General features: G+C 35.6%; 2 protein-coding genes, 1 long non-coding RNA gene and 1 pseudogene across 4 annotated transcripts; 3 read left to right on the top strand and 1 right to left on the bottom strand.

The window, feature by feature from the left end:
- Positions 1 to 3,279: 3,279 nt before the first annotated feature.
- On the bottom strand, positions 3,280 to 4,023 carry LOC131000664 (uncharacterized). The gene is made up of 2 exons (XR_009093767.1): positions 3,932 to 4,023; positions 3,280 to 3,572 (listed from the first exon to the last, which is right to left on the bottom strand). It is a non-coding gene; the product is annotated as an uncharacterized LOC131000664 (long non-coding RNA).
- A 5,227-nt stretch (positions 4,024 to 9,250) lies between these two features.
- Positions 9,251 to 14,659, top strand: LOC131000663 (beta-galactosidase 8-like). 2 transcript variants are annotated; one of them, XM_057926685.1, is made up of 19 exons: positions 9,251 to 9,820; positions 9,927 to 10,022; positions 10,422 to 10,534; positions 10,689 to 10,755; positions 10,865 to 10,957; positions 11,039 to 11,182; positions 11,295 to 11,383; positions 11,506 to 11,611; positions 11,690 to 11,777; positions 11,998 to 12,116; positions 12,301 to 12,465; positions 12,634 to 12,833; positions 12,917 to 13,026; positions 13,124 to 13,233; positions 13,306 to 13,419; positions 13,541 to 13,642; positions 13,750 to 13,961; positions 14,039 to 14,375; positions 14,469 to 14,659. In XM_057926685.1, the coding sequence occupies exons 1-19, from the start codon at positions 9,653 to 9,655 to the stop codon at positions 14,574 to 14,576; spliced, it is 2,541 nt and encodes an 846-aa protein (XP_057782668.1). In that variant the 5' UTR covers positions 9,251 to 9,652; the 3' UTR covers positions 14,577 to 14,659. The 2 variants fall into 2 exon arrangements, with proteins under 2 accessions (XP_057782668.1, XP_057782670.1); XM_057926687.1 differs by lacking the exon at positions 9,251 to 9,820 and having other exon boundaries at positions 10,422 to 10,559.
- A 1,628-nt stretch (positions 14,660 to 16,287) lies between these two features.
- LOC131000662 (uncharacterized) lies at positions 16,288 to 18,037 on the top strand. Its single transcript, XM_057926684.1, has 2 exons — positions 16,288 to 16,998; positions 17,069 to 18,037. The coding sequence occupies exons 1-2, from the start codon at positions 16,326 to 16,328 to the stop codon at positions 17,788 to 17,790; spliced, it is 1,395 nt and encodes a 464-aa protein (XP_057782667.1). The 5' UTR covers positions 16,288 to 16,325; the 3' UTR covers positions 17,791 to 18,037.
- A 1,271-nt stretch (positions 18,038 to 19,308) lies between these two features.
- Positions 19,309 to 21,888, top strand: LOC130998022 (uncharacterized; annotated as a pseudogene).
- Positions 21,889 to 23,604: the final 1,716 nt, after the last annotated feature.

The following is a 23,604-nucleotide window of genomic DNA, read 5'->3' as shown; positions in this document are numbered from 1 at the left end:
ACTTGATCTAGCCAAAATTCACACTTCTTAAATTTGGCGTAAAGTTTCTCATTTCGTAAGGTTTCCAAAGTGATTCTGAGATGTTCTTCGTGTTGCGCTTTGTCCTTAGAATATATCAGTATGTCATCAATGAATACTATGACAAACTTATCCAAATAAGGGTGGAAAACGCGGTTCATCAAATCCATAAATACCGCAGGGGCGTTTGTTAAACCAAAAGGCATGACTACGAATTCGTAATGGCCATATCTCGTTCGAAAAGCCGTATTTGGTATATCACCTTCCTTTATTTTGAGTTGGTGATAACCCGACCTCAAATCGATTTTTGAAAACACTCCTGCTCCTTTCAACTGATCGAATAAATCCTCTATCCTTGGCAGAGGATACTTGTTCTTGATGGTGAGTTGATTGAGTTCTCGATAGTCGATACACATCCGCATTGTTCCGTCTTTCTTCTTGACAAACAAGACTGGCGCTCCCCAGGGTGATACACTTGGTCGAATAAACCCTAGGTCCAAAAGTTCTTGCAATTGTGTCTTCAATTCTTCCAATTCCTTTGGTGCCATTCTATACGGTGCTTTCGAAACAGGTGCTACTCCAGGTAACAAATCGATCGTAAATTCTACTTGCCTATCAGGTGGTATTCCAGGTAGATTTTCGGGGAAAACATCGGGGAATTCGCATACTACTGGAACATTTTCAAGGGTGAGTTCATCATTTTCCTTGCCTACTATGCTCACCAAATAAGCGTTGCAGCCTCCTTTATTCAATATCTTCATCGCCTTCATAGCAGATATCACCATGGGCATTTTCCTTAACTTTGATCCTTGAATAGCAACTTCTTTCTCCCCTGGTATTTTGAACACGACTTCTCTTTCGCGGCACTTAATTGTTGCATGGTTTCGACTTAACCAATCCATCCCCAGAATCACATCGAAATCGTGCATTTCGATAAGGTATAAGTCAGCTTCAAGCTTTCTATTCCTAAAATTCAAGGAAATTTTTCTAGCAATCCTATTAGTCTTAATGGATTCTCCAGAGGGAATACTTATGTTCAAGTCTAAGTTCTCTACCTCCCAAATGATCTTATTCTTTTGACAAAACTTAAGGGAAATAAATGAGTGTGAAGCTCCAGAATCAAATAGAACAACAGCAGGTGTTCCTGATATAATTAACGTACCCGTCATTGTGTTGTCATCCTCAACTTCTTCTTGTTGTTTTAAGGAAAAGAAACGAGCATTTCCTTTTCTTTCTGGCTCTTTGCCACTTCCTTTGTTTAGCCCAACGTTCATTCTCCCTTCTGGCACATTCCGCTTGTTCTTAGGACAAGTACTCGATGTATGTCCCGGTTCATGGCAAAAGAAGCAAACTCCTTTTCCCCACAGACACTCTCCATTGTGGAACTTTCCACACTTCTGACATTGTGGTTTGGTTACTTGTGTGTTTGCACTGGTGTTACTGCCAAATTTCGACCTCTTATCTTGGAAGTTTCCTCCACTTTGGTTAGGATTTTCCCATTTCCTCTTCATTGGTTGATTTGTCGATTTTGATGTAGGATGGTTTGTTCCAAGAGCCGTGTCCACTTCTTCCGCTCGCTTAACCAGGTCGCTGAAATCGTCAATCACATGTGCAGCCATAATTCCTTTGATGTCAATTCTTAACCCTTTTCTGAACCTAGCGATCATCTTATCTTCTGTATCAACTAGGTGTGGAGCAAAACGGGCCAACTCATTGAATTTCCTTTCATACTCCTCTATAGTCATATTCCCTTGTTTCAACTCAAAGAACTCGATCTCCTTCTTTTCTCTGAATGAGAGAGGAAAGTATTTATTCATTACCACCTCCTTGAAAATTTTCCAATTTAGAACATTGCGATCTTCCTCCCCCAACAGACGATAGAAATGTTTCCACCATTGTCGAGCGTCCTCTTTGAGTTGAAAAACAGCGCATGAAACTTTCTGCTCATCACTACAGTTGATGTGAGTGAAGATACGTTCAAGCTCTTCCAACCACTCTTCGGCTGCTAGCGGTCCATCACGTCCATTGAATCGTGGTGGATTATAGTTTCGAAATCGCTCTACAGCTTGATCTATCGTGTTAGAGGTTCGGTTTAGGTCGGTTTGGGTAGCCTGAGTTTGGGCCTGCTGTTGGACAAAACCCTGTAAAGCGCTCAAGAATTGACCCATGAAGTCTCCTCCATTTGTTGGATGAGTTCGTCCTGCTTCTGCTTCGTGATTAGTATTTGAACTATCGGCGTTGTGGGACTGTGCGCGTGTATTCCTCATTGTTCTATATTCAAAGGCACTATCAGTTTCTATTCTACACTCGCTTGAGAGAATGATACTAAAAGAAAATTCTAGGTTATTCGTAATTCGAGGACTATGTTTAAAAAAAATAAATTTTCGTGAATCATACTTTAACATCATGAACTGAAATAATTTCTGAAATAAATTCATTACTGCAATTAATCTTCAACATAATAACTTGTATACTGAACTTTCTCATAATAACTTGCATAATGAACTTGAACTTTCTGATAACAACTTCAATTATTGCAGCAAATTTAACATAAATTCGGAATATAAACAGTTTATACTCATCCCCTTAAAAACTTTTAAAATAACTTTTACCTTAAAGTCGGAGCACGTAGAGGTCGAATGGATTTTCTCACACATGACATTTAAGAATTTTATGTAAAATATTTTGCAGAGTCTACAGGAAAGTAGACCTGCTCTGATACCATGCTGTAACACCCTAATCTAATTAAGGAGTTAAATATAAAATTTAAATAAATATTTGATGCGGAAGTCTTTTAAAATAATTTAAAACTCACTTTTAAAATAAATATTTCGAAAATAATTTTAAGAAAAAGAAATCTTTAAATAAAATTGGTTTTTAAAGCACTTTTAAAAATATTTATGAGATATCAAAATTTTCAGTAATGTATTCAAATATAAATCTTGATTTCGAAATCATAAATTTAACAACTTTATTTTTAAAGCACGACATGAAGATGTCAGAAAAATAATTAACTAATTAATAAAACTTGTACTATGGAAAAACTCTAAATATAAAATAATATCTTTTTAGCAGCGGAAAATATAACAAAATAAAATCTTTATATAATTAAAAATTATGTATATATCCATGTATATATTTTCGTAAAGATATAAATTCTTAAATAAATATTTGAAATGAATTTAAATATAAATTAAACAAGTCATGACATTAAAATAATATAACAACATTTATTTAAACAAATCACACACAAATCTCAAATAGTATAGAATTTCAGAGTTTACATAACCAAAAGATATCACATGAAATAACATAATATGTTTTAAGAAACATTTATCTTTACATAGATTCGACTTGTGACACCCAAATTCATTTTAATTTTAAATGAAAACGCACGCGGAAAATCATGACTATAAATAAATATTTAATGTGAAAATAGGGAAATAAACATCTTATGTTAAAATACTTTACTAAACATAACGTTTTTAAGTATAACTAAATTCAAAACATTTTACTCGCCATTCGACCTTCCACGCGCCTCCGGCCTTTAAAACCTGAAAATGTTAAATATGGGATGAGCATACAGGGTACACTCAGTGTGGGAACATGCAATAATTGTCCATGTTAATAAAATGGTAACACATATTGTCATAACGTAACATAACTTCCATACGCACTGTGGCAACTCCAAGGACTTTAATGTCCCGGACCCTATATATGGATCCCTGGCGACAATATAATGGTTGCAACCCTGTAACATGAAATCGCATTGTGGCATACCAAGGACGGTGAAGTCCTGGACCAATTATGCTGGCCCCTAGCGATAAATATTTTTTACAACACATACGGTAAACACATAATATTAAAATGGACAAATATTAACCACGTGCATGTACTGAAATAAATCCCACACCTGAAACTTGAACTTTTGAGCTTTGAAAATTAACTGCAAAAATTTAAAGTTCACGTCCTAGTCGCGCCGCACCTAGTCAGATAAATTCAAATAATAAACATAAGGCCTAATTAAACTTAAAAATAATAATAATAATAATAGTTTAAATCTTAAGAGTTTATTATAATAAAATCATTGGGCTAATAAATTATAAAAGAATTTTTCTTATAATAATATTTGAGCTCAATATTTAATTAAAACTAAGTTAATAATGTAAATCGAAATAAAAAAAATTTAATGTTATCCTTTGAATAAATGTATGCAAATGCAGTCCATAAAAAAATAAGTAGATTTAAGCCCAAACATTTAATAAAATTAAGCCTCAATTAAAAGCCCATAAAAAATAACACCCATTCTAACTCATCATATATGAGGCCCATGCCATATCTCCACCCTAATTTAAATCACACACACAACTCCACACTTCACAACTTCACGCAGCTCACCAAAATTCACAACTCACGCAGCCCTTCTATTTCCCTTCTCCCTCTCTCCCTCGGTCTCACCCTTCCGCCGCCACCAGACGGCAACGCCGCCGCCGGAGCTGGCGGCTCTCGCCCTCACTCTCCCTCTCTTCCTCGCGGCTTCTGCCGCCGTCAAACGGCGCCGCCCGACGAAGATCGGCACCCCCTCTCTCTCTCTCGATCCCTCTCCATACCGCGCCTCCCTCTTCTCCGGCGTCCCTCTTGGTGCCCTGCCGCCGCGTCGACAGCAACAGTCGGTCAGGCCGCCTTCCCCCTTTCCAGATCTGGTGCCGCCCAACCGCCGTCGCCGCCTCCCTGCCCATCTTCGCCGGCCGCCGTGGCGCGGCAGCGCCCAGCGACGCCTACTAGCCAACTCCCCCTGATTCCGTCCGCCGGTCGCCGCCCTCCGCCAGCAACAGCGCACGGCGCAGCTTTTCAGTCGGTTCCCTTTCGTTTTCCCGGATCGGCAGCAGCCACTCACCCACTATTTCCCATCCCTTCTATTTCTATCTTCTTTTCCATGTATTTAGCAGTATATATAAAATTACAGAAAAAAAAAATAGATGTATGCATGATTGGATTTTTGAAAACAAAGTTTTTGAAATGAAATAACTTTACAAAAGTTATTAAAATTACCGATTGATGATGTGCAGTGAGAAATGGCAGATTTGAGTTATTTTGTGAAAAGAGCAAATGGAGAAATCTGTTGCTGGTTTATGATTTGAAGCTGATGGAATGAGAATGATACAATGAGGTTTAAATAGATTGAATTACTCGTTCGTCAAAGATTTGAATGTGAAAGAAATCAAAAATTTGCTGCTTGTGGAAGAAAATCAAATCTTACGGAAAGGAAATTTAATTCAAGTTTGGCATGCTGTGATGTTTGTCAAATACTGCAAATACTGATACTGTGATGTTTGTCAAATACTGCGAATACTGATATGTAAAATATGGAATATGGATTGGAGTCTGCACAAGCAATTCTCATTCTTTTAGTTGATAAGTTATAAATATTTTAACTTAATAATTATTTTAGGTGCATCATAAAATTTGGACAATAATAAAAGGCCTAGTATTAAATAAGAATTATATAAATACTTTAAATATAAGGCCCAACAATTTAATAATTTTATGTAAATATTTGTCTATGGCTCAAATTAACTAGAAATACTTAAAACATAAATCTATATAGTATACATTTTTAGAAGATCTATAATTTAAAATCATACATCTAACTAGGAGCGCGATTAGATAATTCATGACATAGACTAAAATTTTAAATAACCTCACAATTTAAATATAAAATGCTTCAAAATGATTTAAATATGAAATAATTCAAAACAAAAATTTAAATGAATTATTTGGTTTCGGGCTGTTACAGATATCATAACACAGTTATAATATAATATTCTATATTATATAACTAAGATTATTGTACAGTTATAATATAATATTCTATATTATATAACTAAGATTATTGTTCTACAATAAATTATACATCTGACGTGTAACATCTATGTATATAATAGCATAGCTATAATTAATATTGATATTGTATTATAACTTAGATTAAATCTAACTTATAGTATATACTATATAACTTGTAAATTTATAAATATCATCAAATGATACAAAAACAAATAAAATATAGTATATAGTATAAGTTGTACAATAAAATAAAATTATTTATTTTGATATTATACAATAAAATAAAATTATTTATTTTGATATTATAGTATAGTTATAACATATAACTAAAATTATTGTTTTACAATATATTATACATCTAACTTATAATAGTTACATATATAATAGCATAGTTATAATATTAGTATTATATTATAAATAATATTACTTATAACATATAAATTATATGTAACTTATAACATTTATATAATTTACTATATATTACATGAATGCATATAAGTATGCGAATATAAAGTACGATATACCAATTGAATTTTTTCGATTTTGATAATACCGATTATTTTGGTATACCGTTAAAGTGCGGTATACCGTGAAAGTACGGTATACCGAAATTCGGTAAGGTATACCGAAATAAAGGTACGGTAAAGGTTTTCTATATTCTCCATACCGTACTTAAGGTATAACGTAGGTAAAGGTAAGGTAAAGGTATGAATTTTCTCCATACCGGAGGTAAAGGTAAGGTATAAGGTATGGTCGATTTAATAAGGTATATCGTACCGTGCCACCCCTACATACACTTAGATATGCAGAGAAGGATATTAAGAATTGTCAGGATGATTAGGGAAAGATTGGTAATATCAGCAGGGAAGTGACTCTAGAGCTGATAATTAAGGCATACTTGAACGACGTTGAATTTTTTTTGATCTACTATGCAAAGGCGTTATAGATGCGCGAGGCAGATAACAATGCTCAAGTTATATATATATATGTGAGGAAATAATGACTGATTACAAAATAATAAGAAAATAAAAAAAATATTATCGTCAATTGTTTTTTTTTCAAAAAATCTCATCAATTTTAAAATAAAAATTAAAAAAATAATATTAGTGATCGAAACGATGATCAATTCTAAAATAATTAAAATAATTAAAAAAAGTTAATATGAACGATCAAAATAACAATTGATTTTAATAGTAGTAGTAGTAATAATAATAATAATAATAATAATAATTTATATTAACAATCAAAATAATGATCGATTTTAAAATAATAATAAAAATTAAGATTAACGATCGATTTTAATATAATAAAAAAATAGTACTCCCTCCGTCCAATTATATCTCATTACTTTTAGGCACGAAGATTAAGAAATGTGTAATTAATAAATAAAGTGGATTGATGGAAATTATTTAAATATTAGGTATAGAGGGAGAATATGTTGCCAAAAAAAGGAATGAGACATTTGTAATGGACATCCCAATATCCCATTACGGAAAATGATATATTTGTAATGGGACGGAAGGAGTATTAACGGTCGGAATAACGATTGATTTCTGTGTGTAATAAAAACAAAATCAATATTAACGTCGAAATAATGGTCGATTTTAAAATAAGAAAAAATTGAAAAAATCAATATTTTAGATTAAATTTTTTATCGTTAAAAAATAAAAAAAAAATAATTATTTACAACCAAAATTTTTGATCGTTAGATAATAATTTTAAAAATTATTTCTACAATTAATCAATCACTAGTACCGTAATCTCAGCTATTGGAAACTATAAACCCTAAACCTCAAATTTCGGTAGTCAAATTCGATTAACTTTTTAATTTGATCATAGTCAAATTTGACTATTAACACCGCCTTTTCTTATGAAGTGTGCTCAAACAATAAAATTATTACTTCAAAATCTCTCATTTTACTAGTATACATTTAAATTTTAGTGGCATATAAATTAAAAGCTTCAATAACGTAGGGTCACCGACTCACCAACCAAATTTGAATTTGTAGATTTTGAATAGCCTTTTGGTATGAAATTAAGTCTGAGCACATGCGAATGGGGGGACGACATGCATGTGACCTCTTTAGATATTTGTGATACATCTAAAATTTAGCCTCCAATTTTTCTAACTAAAAAAGCAATCAAGCAAAAATATTATGCAAAATCGATGTTGTGCGTAAGACCACGTAAGATGCCAGAATGTCGATCTGTCAAAAATAATTAATGTAACATTTATTCTGAAAAGAGAAAAAAAAAAACAAAAAAAAACACGAAGAAATGGGCAAATACTTCTATTTTGATTAAGAATATATCTCTAAAAAAATTAAGAATATAATGCAGATGAGAAACGGATAAAGTTGGTTCTAGTGTTCAATTTGCTTTCAGCTTCCTATCAGATTGAAATTCTAAAGCTTTGTCTGTATATCGTGGATAAATAGCCCCATCACATTAAAAACTAGCATAATATTAATTATGAGACAAAGGGCTGATTTAGTCCATCCATATTAATTAATAGAAAAATGGAAATATATAGTACTAGCATTTAAGACTATTTTATCTTTAACTTCAGATTTTTCAAAATTAAAAAATAATTACAATTATTTAAATTTTTATCTTTTATTAAAATTTACAATAAAATTTTTTCATACATATGTCATCTATATTGTAGATTATATCTCGTTCATTTACATACAATTTTACATTGATATAACCCTAGCTACTTAAAATTAAAAATAAATTGACCGACATTTAATCAAACTTAAGGAAAAAATATACGACACCTCAAAAAGTGTAGGTAACTATTTGTTCTTGTATATATATGAATTTTTAAAGGAAGATTGTCGTTTTTACCGTCCTAGCTATTAAAAGTAATTATGACGTATAACTCAGGAAAAAGAAGTAATGATTTAAAATTAGCTAATGAACTAGTATTATTATTTAGGTTAATAATGTGAAGTGCTCATGCTACCAATATGGCAATATACCATACGATCAGACACATTTATACAATATTCAAATTTAAATGTAATTAAATGTTACGTATTTGTGTATATAACTGTAATTTAAGACTTGAATCAAACTTTATCTCTAAAAAAAAGACTTCAATGTTCAATCAAACTTTGGTAACCTATATTGCACAGCACTCATTCGATCTCGAGATAAAAATGCACATATAAATCCACTGTTATTAAATGACTTTCCTAATTATTAACCGCATGATTCTGTTGCAAGTCTGAGAGCACGATTGTCGTGGTGTTCGTGTTTCGAGCTTATCATACCATTTTAATCATACGGCGCAGAAAAAGAAAAAATATTAATCTTAAAAAAGAAAAACACGAAAGTCCAGATACAGGTAGGATAGGAACCGAATATGCAGCTTATTTATTTTAATTTGTTTTTCCCTTGTGAAAGAAATTAAAAAGTTAATTTACTATTTCCTCTATAAACAGCCACACCGTCACTCTCATAGTCTCATGCGCATTACGCTACACTACACAGCAGCAGTGCTGCAGAGCCTGAACCCAAAACAACGACGAAAACGTCACGTGGCGCAGCAGGAGTTAGCGTGCCGTCGCCGGCGCACGTTAGCTATCTTCCGGAACTGCTTTTGGTTAAGCCTTCGTTTGTTTCTTTCTCTTAAGACAAAGGAAAGCTAAGTCTCAAAGGGATTAAGTGCTTCAAGAAACAAAACCCAAAAAAGGAAGTATGATTTTACTCCTTTAAATACAGCCAAACGCCAAATAAGAAAAAAAAGGGAAAAGGAATTATTGGTGGTGTTTGTAGAGGGAAAATGAGAGTAATGGCGGTGGTTTTGTACGGCTTGTTTTATTTGCTGGCGCTGACGACGTCGTTCTGTTTTGGCGCCAACGTGACGTACGATCACCGGGCGCTGGTGATAGACGGCAGGCGGAGGGTTCTCGTCTCCGGCTCCATCCATTACCCGCGCAGCACTCCTGATGTTAGTACAGCTAGAACTCGATCGCATTTTTTCACGCAGCTCTGAGAAGGTGTAGATGAAGTTTTCTGTTATGTAAATGTGATGTTTCTTTTGTGTTTGGGATCAGATGTGGCCGGACTTGATACAGAAATCGAAAGACGGAGGATTGGATGTGATAGAAACTTACGTTTTCTGGAATTTGCACGAACCACTTCGCGGCAAGGTGATTGATTATTTTCTATTTTCTTGGTTAGTTAATTTTATTTTTCAAATGATGCGAGAAACTCTCTTTTCTTTTTAGTTGATTTGGTTTTTCTCTCACGTGATTATTCCTAGCTTCGATGTTTGTTTGGTTTAATGGAGTAAAAGGGGAAAGTGAAGTAATAACCAAGAGCGGGAAAGAATCAGAGTTTCTGCTTTTCCAGTTTTTTGTTCGGAAAAGTTGTGAACTTTTTGTAACTAAATTATTTACTAATTTCGTTGATTCCGCGTTTTCAATCATTGTTGTTGGGGCTATCGATTTAGATCTGTTTTAATGAATGAAAAGTCAAATGTGGAAAGTGCGAAAGAAAGAAATAATAATAGAGAAAGCGACGCTTACTGTTGAAAGTGAATTTTGCAGTATGATTTTGAAGGCAGAAAAGATTTGGTGAAATTTGTGAAATTGGTGAAGGAGGCTGGTCTGCTTCTTCATCTCCGAATCGGTCCCTATGTCTGTGCTGAATGGAATTATGGGTAAGCATTTTCTTCATTTTTCAAGGTTGGTAATTATGTTTCAGAATTCAATCTCCAGAAATATAATATCATGTTCTTTTGTTAATGCATAAAAATGTTGAGATGATTATATATGTCATGGCTGATATGAGGAGTGCATTCTTTTTGGGAACAGTGGATTTCCTCTTTGGCTGCATTTTATACCAGGAATCAAGTTTCGAACAGATAATGAGCCCTTCAAGGTTACTGTTCTTGCTTTTCTTTCTTTCATTTAGTTTTGGCTGTAATATCTAGTTGTTATCATAAACTACAGTATAACGTATAATACAATGGATAAACGGGACATTTCAGGCCGAAATGAAGAGATTTACGGCCAAGATTGTGGACATGATGAAGCAAGAAAATCTGTATGCATCCCAGGGAGGCCCCATAATTTTGTCTCAGGTTGAATGCTAAAAATGACTATGTTTTAGTATCTTTATAGCTATAAGTGCTCAAGGCTTTGGTGAATGTTCAACATCACAGATAGAAAATGAGTATGGAAACATTGATTCTGCTTATGGAGATGGTGCAAAAAAATACATAAATTGGGCTGCAACAATGGCCACCTCATTGGATACAGGAGTGCCGTGGGTTATGTGCCAGCAAAAAGATGCTCCTAATCCTATTGTGAGTTCTGGTTTTCATAATCTACTTGTAACTAAAGCCGAGTTGGATTGGCCATTTCAAAAGATGATAAATCGAAGCTAATGAACTACACTTTCCCTCCTGAATAATACAGATTGACACTTGCAATGGGTTTTACTGTGACCAGTACACCCCGAATTCCAATAGCAAGCCGAAAATGTGGACAGAGAACTGGAGTGGATGGTACAACTTTAGAGATGCTTATCGTTGTTTAAACTGCATGGTGGTTTATGCTTAGTATCTCTGGGGTCGTCTAACTGCATATGCCTTGTTTGCCTGCCTGTGTGATGTTAATGAAACACCAGGTTCTCAGCATTCGGTGATCCTCTGCCATATAGACCTACGGAAGATGTTGCTTTTGCTGTTGCGCGCTTTTACCAGCTCGGGGGAACCTTCCAGAACTATTACATGGTATATCCTGTCCTTCACAGTGTTTGAATCGAGAGATATGCAAGAACATCTCATATGAATGTTATTGCATTTTAACAGTACCATGGTGGGACTAACTTTGGTCGCTCGAGTGGTGGGCCTTTCATTACAACAACCTATGATTATGATGCTCCAATTGATGAGTATGGTATGACATTCCTTTGTCTAATATCTGTGCTTGCATCACAACAAGTTTAGTTTCTACAATTTTGATAAGTTTCCAATAGCTATTTTCCTATTAGAGATGGAATCTACGTTATAACAATGTCTAATGTGACACCAACAACCACAGAGTAGATTTTTCTATTGTTTCAAAATAATCTTTTCTGATATGGATTCATGAATGTGTATTGACTGCTCTGTTTTAGGTCTTCTGAGGCAGCCAAAATGGGGTCACTTGAAAGATGTACACAAGGCTATAAAACTTTGTGAAGAGGCAATTGTGGCAACTGATCCAAAAACCACATCTCTCGGTTCAAATTTGGAGGTATAACATCGTCTCCTTACAAGATTCTGTCTATCTTTCAACACATCATTACGCTACTCTAGGCCCGAATGTAGTGTCCTGGATCTTTGACAAGGCATATTTTCATTAGGAATTTGTTCAAAATTTTATGCTCAGAATTAAGATTCCTGCAACTTCTCCTGAAACTGTAATTTTTCTGTGTCAGGCCACTGTTTATAAAACAGAATCAGGAAAGTGTGCTGCTTTTCTTGCAAATGTTGGCACACAATCAGATGCAACGGTGAAGTTCAATGGAAATTCCTATAATTTGCCTGCTTGGTCTGTCAGCATCTTACCTGATTGCAAGAATGTGGTCCTCAATACTGCAAAAGTATGAATCTCGAGCCTTCATATTGCATTTATCCTCTCCAAGCATTTTCCTTGAAGATTTAATACTTGAACTCCAAAGCAATTGAAATTTGAACCTTCAATGTTATGATATCTCTAACAAGTCACTGGCAGATTTCAACCAGAAGCTAATGCACTTGGCAAATAACAGATAAACTCTATGTCAACTGTTGCAAAGTTCGTTCGTCAGTCTTCAGAAGATGGTGCTAAAGAAACAGATGCATTCTCGGGTTGGAGTTGGATCTACGAACCTGTAGGTATATCCAGTAATAATGCAATCACAAAACCTGGGTTGCTGGAGCAAATAAACACAACTGCTGATCAAAGTGACTATCTTTGGTATTCTCTGAGGTATGAGGGCTTCCAAAGAAAGATACACTAGATATATATTTTAAGAAAGTTATTGAGTTTTAACTTTTTCTTGATTGTTTCAGCTTTGAAATGAAAGGGGACGAGCCTTTTCTTAAAGACGGAGCTAAGACAGTCCTTCACGTGGATTCTCTAGGCCATGCACTTCAAGTTTTTATCAACGGGAAAGTTGCAGGTGAAGTGACTAAACTAAATAAGCACTTCTACTTTTTTTTCCCCTTTGCTTCTTCTATTCCGTTTTAACTGCTTGGGGCTTGCTGTTTAATGTACAGGGAGTGGCAATGGGCGAAACAGTAACTCTAAAGTTTCATTAGATGTTCCCATAAGCCTTGTTCCGGGCAAAAATAAGATTGATCTCTTGAGTTCGACAGTGGGATTGCAGGTATACATATACAGAATTTATCTTTAAATCATACAAGAAGTTTTACCTTATGCAAAAATTTTGTTGATTCAGAACTATGGAGCATTCTTCGATTTGAAAGGTGCTGGAGTTACCGGTCCGGTCCAGTTAAAGGGCCTACAAAATGGATCTACTGCTGATCTATCCTCTCAGCTGTGGACATATCAGGTCATTGATGTTAAATTTTTTGATTTTTTTTAGCATATTATCAACAGTAGCTTATATGCTTGTTAGGGATACGACGTCCTGTTTCATTTTTATTTATGTCGTGTGCTACGTGTGAAAGCAGATTGGTCTAAAAGGGGAAGAGCTAGGCCTTTCCACTGGAAGCTCCTCTCTTTGGGTGTCCCAGCCTGCTTTGCCCAAGAATCAACCACTGGTCTGGTACAAGGTACATTTTCACAATGGGAAATAATCAATAAACAGCTATTGCAACGTGACCATGTTTTATTATATGATCTGTGTTAAACTCAACAACTTGCCCTCTGTGTGATGCAGACGACTTTTGATGCCCCTTCTGGAAGCAGCCCTGTTGCGTTGGACTTCACAGGACTGGGGAAGGGTGAGGCATGGGTAAACGGACAGAGCATCGGGCGTTATTGGCCGACTAATATTGCTACGAGCAATGGCTGCACCAACTCTTGCAATTACAGAGGATCTTACAGCTCAAACAAATGTCTGAAAAACTGTGGAAAGCCTACTCAGCTTCTGTACGAGCTTCTTTTGTCAATGTTCTTAATAAAAGAGTTCATTACTTTCCACGTATTTATAATGTCTGGTGTTTCAGCTACCACGTGCCCCGTTCGTGGCTACAGCCAAGTGGAAATGTGCTAGTCTTGTTTGAGGAAGCAGGGGGGGATCCAACAAGGCTATCTTTTGCAACTAGAGAGGTGCAAAGCATATGCTCTCGCGTTTCAGAGTCACACCCGATTCCTGTGGAGATGTGGACTGCAGACGAGGAAACGAGAAAAAGGGCAGGGCCAACTCTATCCCTGGCTTGCCCTCACTCAGATCAGGTGATATCTAAGATAAACTTCGCCAGCTTTGGAACTCCTCGTGGAACATGTGGGAGTTTCAGCCACGGCCGATGCAGCAGCAAAAGGGCTCTCTCCATTATTGAAAAGGTTATACAACTCTTTCTAATTGCTGTGTCTTATTTTGTCACAATATCTGCAGATTTTTCAAAGATGGTGTTTTGATTTGGTTTTATATTGCAGGCCTGTATAGGATCAAAAAGCTGCAGCCTTCGAGTATCGGCGAATACGTTTGGTGATCCCTGTGCAGGAACCGCTAAAACCTTAGCCGTTGAAGCTTCCTGTGCATAGTGTCTCTTATTAGTCAAATCAACCAAATTAAGTTGTTCACACAATTATCAATGGAATTAAATAAAAAAAAAAGTATATATGAACTTGGTCGCAATTATTTATAACCAGCAATGGTTAGTGCATGGAATGCGAAGTGATATATATATATATATATATATATATATATATATATATATATATATATATCAACATACGAGTTATCATCTTAAACGTAGGAGCAGTGGTAAACATGGATTTATAAGATACGAGCAGAGCAGCCGTAGGCGATGCGCTTGGCTTTCTCCCTCCAAAACAAATTATGGAATACAATTCACGAAACCGAAAGCGATATAAGTGTTAAATTAAAGTAGGTTTACATTTGGAAGTGATTCCTTGCAACTCCATCACGATACACCAACTGTGTTCGCATCTTAGAGTTTGGCTAATGTGTCGGAGAATCAATCCAAATTACAACTTGGAAACTTTTTTTGTTGAGAGAGAGAGAGAGAGCTAACGGAAGGCTTGGGAACATATTTTCTACTCAACATCTGAATTGCAAATGCAATTTGCTCTCCTTTTAACTTGCTTCCGTTTGGTTGTTTCCAATATAAGCAATTTTTTTCCTTAGATTTTTATCACTTAAATCATTTATTGTTTAAGTTTGCAGTAAGGCATCTACTTTTACTTTGATAGGAGTATTTATTTATTTATTCATTTCATGCTTTTCTTTTTTTAGTAATTATAATTTTATTTGAGGTAGTAAACTTACCAAATTTTGGACAAAATTCTGATTTTGCATGCCATAGAAATATTTTGCCTGTAAATTATTGTTCATACTTTTTTTGTAAACAACTATGATTTCGCGATCAAAATCCATTTGCCCCCAAATTATTGCTGACATAGCCTCCGAGGCAACTAAAATTTGCACAAGATCGATCTCGGTCGCAAAATTATGTCACATATCATTCGTAATGTTACAACACTAGTATGACTATATTGATGTATTTATTTGTGATGAGGCCAGATTTTAGAATAATCAATCAAAATAATCATGCATGGTTGACCTAACAAAAAGAAAATACAAAATAAATAGTAAGCAATTAGCTAGTACTCCCTCCTTTTTTTAAGTGTTCCATGGAAAAAAAAAATACATATATCAAGGAAGTTGGAGTATTACTTTTGTGCCCATATTTATTATTTTCAAAGTGTAATAAATTTATTCTCAAATTTTGAAATAGGACATTTAAAAAGGGGTAAAGTAGAAACTTTGTCATTTTTTATTCTCAAATTTTGAAATAGGACACTTAAAAATGAATAATAAATTTATCTTAATAGGACACTTAAAAAAAACGGAGGGAGTAATTACTATTGTTTAAGTTCGCAGTATAATGAAGTTAATGTAGGAAAAACATTAAATTAAGTCTCTGAAAGATTGTTAAGAGTGAAATAGGAGACTAATTAACTTAATTATACCTGCATGCGACTACTGGAGCAAGAATTTGCAGCAGAAAGAATCAAATGTACGTAAGCTAAATATATATTGAATTGAATGAGCTGTTTGAATTAATTTCCTTATAATGTAAAAGGTCCATGCATGTCAGCTCCCATAATTTTGGTACGCCTTTAGCTAACCTCCACGCACGCTCATCGATCAATTACTTCTCTTACTCTTACTCTTAGCCTATAAATATTGGTCCAATCTGGTCTGCAAAATCATCATCATCGCATCCACTAGACAAAAAAATATTGAGTCTAATTGAATCGGAAAAAATGAAGGCTAGGAGGGTGTGCATATTGGCCGCCCTTGTGGTGCTGTTTGTGGGCAGCATTGTTGCCCAAGCTGATAGCAATGGCAACGGCAATGGATATGGAGAGGAAGATGGAAACAATGGCAACGCCAATGGCAATGGCAACTTGGGGCCGAACAACGGCAACGGCAATGGCAATGGCAACGGGGATGGCAATAATGGAAATGGCAACGGCAATGGCAACTTGGGAGGCAACAACGGCAACGGCAACGGAAATGGGAATGCCGGAGGTAACAACGGAAACGGCAATGGAAACGGAAATTTGGGAGGAGGCAACGGCAACGGCAACGGCAATGGAAATGGAAATGGAAATGGAAACGGAAATGACCAAGGAGGCGACGAGAATGACGGTGACTGGCAGGGCGGAGACGACGAGGAAGACAACGGCCAGAAAGCAAGGAGGCCGTCACCTCCTCCTCCGCCACCTGCTCGCGTCATTCCTTCCGGTAATTACGAATCATTATCAGCGGTCCCAAATTCCGGGCAGGAAAGAGGTAAGTGCCTCGGCGCGGGAGCATGCCAGTATAAGACGCTGACCTGCCCGTCGGACTGCCCGGAGAGGAAGCCGAAGAAGAACAGGAAGCAAAAGGGCTGCTTCCTCGACTGCAGCAGCAGATGCCAAGCCACCTGCAAATGTACGTCCCATCTCTTGATCGATAATAATTAATCAAGTTTTGATGACTGAATGAATGAATGAGTTTGCAGGGAGGAAGCCCGACTGCAACGAGAAGGGGTCGGTCTGCTACGACCCGCGGTTCGTGGGAGGCGACGGCGTGATGTTCTACTTCCACGGATCAAAGGGCAATGACTTCGCCATCGTGTCGGACCACAACCTCCACATCAACGCACACTTCATCGGCAACAGGCCCGCCGCCAGGACTCGCGACTTCACCTGGGTTCAAGCCCTCTCCCTCATGTTCGACGCCAACACGCTAGTCCTAGCCGCCAACCGAGTCTCCCACTGGGACAACAACACCGACGCCCTCCTCGTCAAGTGGAACGGCCACTCCATCTCCGTTCCCACGGAGGGCGAGGCCGAGTGGAGCAGCAGCAGCAGCAGCGGCGCAAGGCAGGTGGTGATCGAGAGGACCGTGGACGTGAACACGGTGAGAGCGAGCGTGTCGGGGCTGGTGCAGATGGACATCAGGGTGACCCCGATCGGAGAGAAGGAAAATAGGGTTCATCACTACGAGTTGCCGTCGGATGATGTGTTCGCTCATCTTGAGGTGAACTTCAATTTCTTCAATCTGTCGGAAGGCGTGGAGGGGGTTCTGGGGAAGACATACAGGGGTGGGTATGTGAGCCCGGTGAAGAGAGGAGTGGCGATGCCTATCATGGGAGGTGAGGACAAGTACAGGACTCCCTCGCTCTACTCGCCTTCCTGCAAGATGTGTCTCTTCCAGAGGCCCTCCATTGATGTGCTCTGAGTCTCACCTTCATCATATATCTTCTTCAATCACCTACACAAATAAATGTTGCCTCATCAACTATATTAGCCAACAACTTGATTGAGCCACTTATTTCAATTTTAGGAAACGATCTCTTGTTCTGCGACTTCCTGCCCCTATTTTACGCACCTATTTGATGATCAAATATATTAAATTAATTATGATGCAAGGTTAATCTAAATAGTGTACTATAATACTAATATATTGTAATGAAAAGTCTGTTGTTGGAATTGTGGTTTTTGTATTTGACTAATTATGAGTTAATATATGAAAAATATAAAAATATTCACTAGACTAAAAAAGATAAAAGTTTAACTAGTTTATATATATGTAACATAATTAATTATCCTAAGAGAATACATGTTCGATCTAAACCATATATTTTCCAATTTCCACCCACTCATTTCTCTGTCTAATCTACTTATACACATCTTCCAGCAAATTACAAGAATTGAGAAAATGATGCAACCAACTGAATCAACTTGTTGCTCGATTGAAGTCTATGATACAACCTGCTGGAGTTGGCTTTCAAGAGTTTGAAATTCCTTGGTGAACATTAATGATCTAGACAACATTGCATCTATTAATCTCAGCCTGGTGGTTCTCTTATTTTATGATCTCTAATTCCATCAATGACTCACTGCAGGACTCTAAAACGAATCACTACCATTACTCAAGAATCTTAGCTTTGTGTCGAAATATATAATTTTATCATGTAATGGATCTGGAATAAGGTGTCCTGTGATGTTTGTGTCGTTAATGTTTTTAAATTTACAACTAATTTTACATCCGCGATGAATTTAAGACTCATATATAATTGTGAATATAGGCTTTAATTGAGTCATACGATCCTAGCTTCGTTGTGAATTATAGCTTAACTAGTTATGAATTACCCTTTATTTTCCGCACATTCACAACCAAGCTATACATTTCGCATAAATTTTTGAATTATTGCTTAATTTTCATGAATTTACATATTTTTTTTAATGAACTTAACTTGTCAAATATAGATTTCCTTTTATTATACAGATGAGTCGTTATCATAAATTATGCAAAAATGTATATAATTAACAATCAAAAGTATTTCGAGTCGTCAATTATAGCATAAAATTAAACTTCACTACCAAGACCATTTCAAATTGTAAATTATAGCAAAAAATTCAAATTCACAACCAAAAATATTTTGAATCGTGAATTATGAGAGTAAAATAGTAAGTACAATTACTTTTATTTTTTATATTAATTACTTTTTTTATTCTCTCAATTAATTTAATTATTTTAAAATCTACGCCTTAACTTATTTGCATAAGGTTTTTCTTACGTTCACTATAATTTTTATTTTTTTAGTTGAAGAAAGATTATTCGGTTGTTTAACGTCAATTATAGTTCATATATAATTAGTGTTGGGACACATTAAAGGGAAAAGAGATTTTCTTACATAACATGTACATACATAATACCCTCAAAAATTAATTCTATTATAAAATATTTACGATCATGGCTGATTTGCCCCTTTCATATATTATCGGTTATTTGATTAAATGTGACAAGTTTTTTGATTTTTGCCTTCTATACACTATTGAATTAGGAAATAAATCATGGATTTGCATCCTTAAAAATCACTATAATCTTTTACAGATATGCAATCAATTTAAATTCAACAGTCTTATTAAAAAAAATGCTTGAACAGTCACTCCAAGTTCTAGAACGAAACCAACCATAATTTGTTGCTTTGCCCATGCCAAAGATAAAGTTTTCTTTTAATTTCATTTTTCCGGCTATTTCTTTCTTTTCTCTTATTTTTGCTCTTTATTTCCAGAAATTGGGTTATTTAATTTAAAATAAAATTTGTAATATGCATTATATTAAAGATTGTGATAAAAAAATTTATTGATGTATAATTTGTAAAAAAAAACTAGTTTAAAATATGAAAAATATGATCGATTAAAGTTTAGAGGTGATCTTAGGTACACCGGATTGTACCGTACAACTGGGTTGCACTTTGACTCGTACTCTTATTTGAACTCATATCCTGACCCAAACCATATAAATAACACTATTCTGAGTACGGGTCAACCCGCTTATACGGTACACCCAGGTTTACCCAAGATTTTGTGTAAAGGTTTGAGATTATTTTAAGTTTATGTTTTTAATTATTTTTAATTTTCTTTTTTATTTCAAATGTTATTGCTTTGACCAAATTTTTTTATACCCCCACCATTTTCTCTTTTTCTTAATTTTCTTAGTTTCGGCTTTTTTTTTACATCGATATTTTTAAGTCTCTTACAATTCTTTTGATATATATAGTTTTTTTTAATTTCTATATAATTTTCCAAATCAACATTATTCGATTATTTCTTAAAAGTATACTACGATATAGAAGATTATAAGATATCAATGAAATTGATACTAACAAATTATAGCTATGAAAATTGTGTCTCGTGTTGACCATGTCGTTCAATTATTTCATAAAAATATATTATAATACATAAAATTATAAGATATTAATGAAATCAAAATAAAAAATAAAAAAAATGAAATTGATATAATATATAGAGCTAATATATAAAACTATCCACTTTCATATTGTAAAGATAAAAATTGTCCATTAAGATAAAATAATAAAAAGTGACCAGTTTTTGTGTAAAAGTACAAAATTACCCCTAACAATAAAAATTAAAAAAGTAAGCCATATTTCTCTCCCTCTCTCTTCTCTCTCTATCGTACACTCTTCTCTCTCTCTCTCTTCTCTCCCTCTCCCTCTCCCTCTTCGACTCTCCCTCTCTCTCTCGTCCTTGCCGCCGCTCCACAGTCGCCGGCCACCGCTGCACAGCGAACCACCACCAGCGCGACGCACAGCGGCAACGGATCCTCTCTTCTCTCTCTCTCTTCTCTCCCTCTCCCTCTCCGGCTCTCCCTCTCTTCTCTGTGCTGCAGTTTCGATCTCTCTCTCTAGGGTTTCGTTTGGTCCTCTTCCTCTATAAGAGATCGTTTCTTCTTCACCGAAGAATTTTCCAGCGTCTGAGGAGGATTGAAGAATTTCAATCTAATGTGATCAAAGCTGTAGTGATTTTGTCAAGATTGAAGAATTTCGATCTATTTTTCCTTCACAATTTATGTCGAGAGTTTTGTTTTAGCTTTGATGAATGAGAAATAGATGTGAGGGATAGGCTGAGGAAGGAGGTGTTGGTGCCGCTGCGGAGGGCGCTTCAGCTGCCGGAGGTGTATCTTGAGAAAGTGAAGTCGGGCAAAGCCAAGATCGCCGCCGGTGCATTGCTTCCTCATCAGATAATCGCGTCCTTGGATGACGAAGATAACGGCGGCCAAGTGGCGGAGCTTCAATGGAAGAGAATGGTGGAGGACATGGCCAAGGTTGGGAAATTGAGCAATTGCCTTGCAATCTGTGACGTTTCTGGGAGTATGGATGGAATCCCTATGGAGGTTTCGGTGGCGCTAGGAGTTCTGGTGTCGGAGCTAAGCGAGGAGCCATGGAAGGGGAAGCTCATCACCTTCAGCGAAAATCCTCAGCTCCAGATAGTGAGAGGGGAAAGCTTGAAAGAGAAGATTGAGTTTGTGAGAAGAATGGAGTGGGTGATGAACACTGATTTCCAAAAGGTGTTCGATGTGATACTGAAAGTGGCGGAGAAGGGGAAGCTGAAGGCGGATGAGATGATAAAGAGGCTGTTTGTGTTCAGTGATATGTAATTCGATGAGGCTTCGATGAATCCGTGGGAGACGGATTATGGGGCGATCGTGAGGAAGTACAGAGAGAAGGGATACGGAGAATGTTTACCGGAGATTGTGTTTTGGAATTTGAGGGATTCGAGGGCGACGTCGGTGCCGGCAAACCAGCCGGGGGTGGCGCTTGTGAGCGGCTTCTCCAAGAATCTGATGAAGATATTTCTTGAAAAGGGTTGAGTGATGGATCAGGTGGCGGTGATGGAAGCTGCTATTGCTGGTAAAAAATATCAGCAGCTGGTTGTGCTGGATTGATATAGTTAGATAGCATGAGTTTGGATCTTTGTTAGCAGTGTAAAAAATTTTGATTAATCAATGTGGATGAACTTGGTTTGTGACTCTTTGATTTTGAAGGATTTAATCAATGATTATGAAAAAATGAGAAATAGATGTGAAAAAACAGAGGAAATTTTTTTCACAGATGTATAGTTGATTTAGATACAATTAATTTTCTGTTGAGCTATATTTTTTAGGAATTTGCAAAACGATAATATGATAGTGATTTTGTATATTTATTTTTAATGTTCTTAAATTCACAACTAGATTTATGAATTTACAATTAGATCTATGAATTCACGACCACATTTATGAATGTGTTAATAGGGGAATCTACCCACTTCAATAATATGTCTTGCAAAACTACCCACTTTCAAAGTCAAAGACCGAAAAGCAAGTTTGATGGTGATGGGTTGCTTGGTTTTTTGTGTAAAAGTTGATGATGATGGAAATTGTGTAAGAGTTGTGTAAGAAAACAGTTAAAATTGGTACAAAATGTGAGAAAACGTCACTTTCATGCATTATAAGATTAAATAGATTTGCAAATTTTGAATAAATTAGGGGACGTTTGTGTGTTACAAACATTAATACGAAGGCCAAAAAAATCACGAATATGTCAATTCTTAAGATTTTTTTTTTTTTGAAACCATTAAACTATGTATCCGCCAGTAATTCGTAGCCGGCCGAAGTAGCCGCTGAAGTTTGTGACCGGCGGCTACTATTCAACGGCTACTAATTACTGGCGGATACTTGTGTTATTCGCTTCAAAAAAAATACTTTGTTCATAATTAGCATGATTGTGAATTTTTATCCTTCGTGATTTTTTATTGTTACATATGCACCGTTATTTTTAGATTTTTATTTAATTTTACAAGGGGAAATATGAGAGATAGTGAAATATGTACAGTACAAGAAGTACACATGGATGGGAAATATGAGAGATAGTGAATCTGCCAAAATTTGGATTATAGTGGGGGTAATAACACTCACTTTATGCATGATTTGACTACACAAAAAATAATAGACTTGCACATAAAATAATAAGAAATTATATACCAATTATTTGGAAATTCATATATTCGGTAATGAAATAATATTATATAGCCAAAAAGTAAAGTATCCGCCATTAAATTATTTGATTTATCAGTAGCCGCTAACAAAAAATATATGGCGGCTACTGGGCTTTTTGTACGATTTTCTGGCGGATACTTGGTCTGTTAGGCAGAAAATAATATTTTATGTCAAATTATGTATAATTTTTAATTTTTCAGCTTGTTATGAATGTTTAAATATAACATACGCATTCCCCTTTTGTATTTGTTGCGATTTTTTACTTTTAATTTTTTAGTAAAAAATTAAAAGTACATACTGAGAAGGTGACTCTGCAAAAAATTTGGTTGTAGTGGGGCATTAATGCTAATTTTATGCATGCGTGAGGTGACATGCAATAATAGATTGAAGCCGTATTGAATGAACACTGCACTTCACGTGAACTTTTTGTAAGGAATCAAGTTTAGTCCTTATAAGGCTGCATTTGTGAATGACCAAAACACAAATTGAAATACTCACCTTGAATTTCATAAATTCAGGCATACCCTAAAGATTTGAGTGGTTTTGTGCGAGAGGAGGCAATTTGTGTTGAATTTCAGCCCGAAAAGGTGATTCTCCTGTATTGTTTGTATAAATTATAGTTTGCATGTTTAATCGTACGTTGTTTTTAACGTTGAGAGCATGTTTTACGTTATTTTAATGAATTTCTTTATTATCTGAAATTTAAAA

Source organism: Salvia miltiorrhiza, chromosome 8, assembly GCF_028751815.1.
Source record: "Salvia miltiorrhiza cultivar Shanhuang (shh) chromosome 8, IMPLAD_Smil_shh, whole genome shotgun sequence".
Lineage (NCBI taxonomy): Eukaryota > Viridiplantae > Streptophyta > Magnoliopsida > Lamiales > Lamiaceae > Salvia > Salvia miltiorrhiza.
Note: the sequence above shows the minus strand (reverse complement) of the source record. Positions and strands in the feature narration are given on the sequence as shown.

What these genes read in the sequence shown, in the direction of transcription:
- LOC131000663 (XM_057926685.1), top strand. Translation starts at nt 9,653, where the DNA reads ATGAGAGTAATGGCGGTGGTTTTGTACGGCTTGTTTTATTTGCTGGCG. An exon ending in GGAAAGCCTACTCAGCTTCT is followed by an intron (nt 13,962 to 14,038) that starts GTACGAGCTTCT and finishes CTGGTGTTTCAG; the next exon opens with CTACCACGTGCCCCGTTCGT. An exon ending in CTCTCTCCATTATTGAAAAG is followed by an intron (nt 14,376 to 14,468) that starts GTTATACAACTC and finishes TTTATATTGCAG; the next exon opens with GCCTGTATAGGATCAAAAAG.
- LOC131000662 (XM_057926684.1), top strand. Translation starts at nt 16,326, where the DNA reads ATGAAGGCTAGGAGGGTGTGCATATTGGCCGCCCTTGTGGTGCTGTTT. An exon ending in ATGCCAAGCCACCTGCAAAT is followed by an intron (nt 16,999 to 17,068) that starts GTACGTCCCATC and finishes ATGAGTTTGCAG; the next exon opens with GGAGGAAGCCCGACTGCAAC.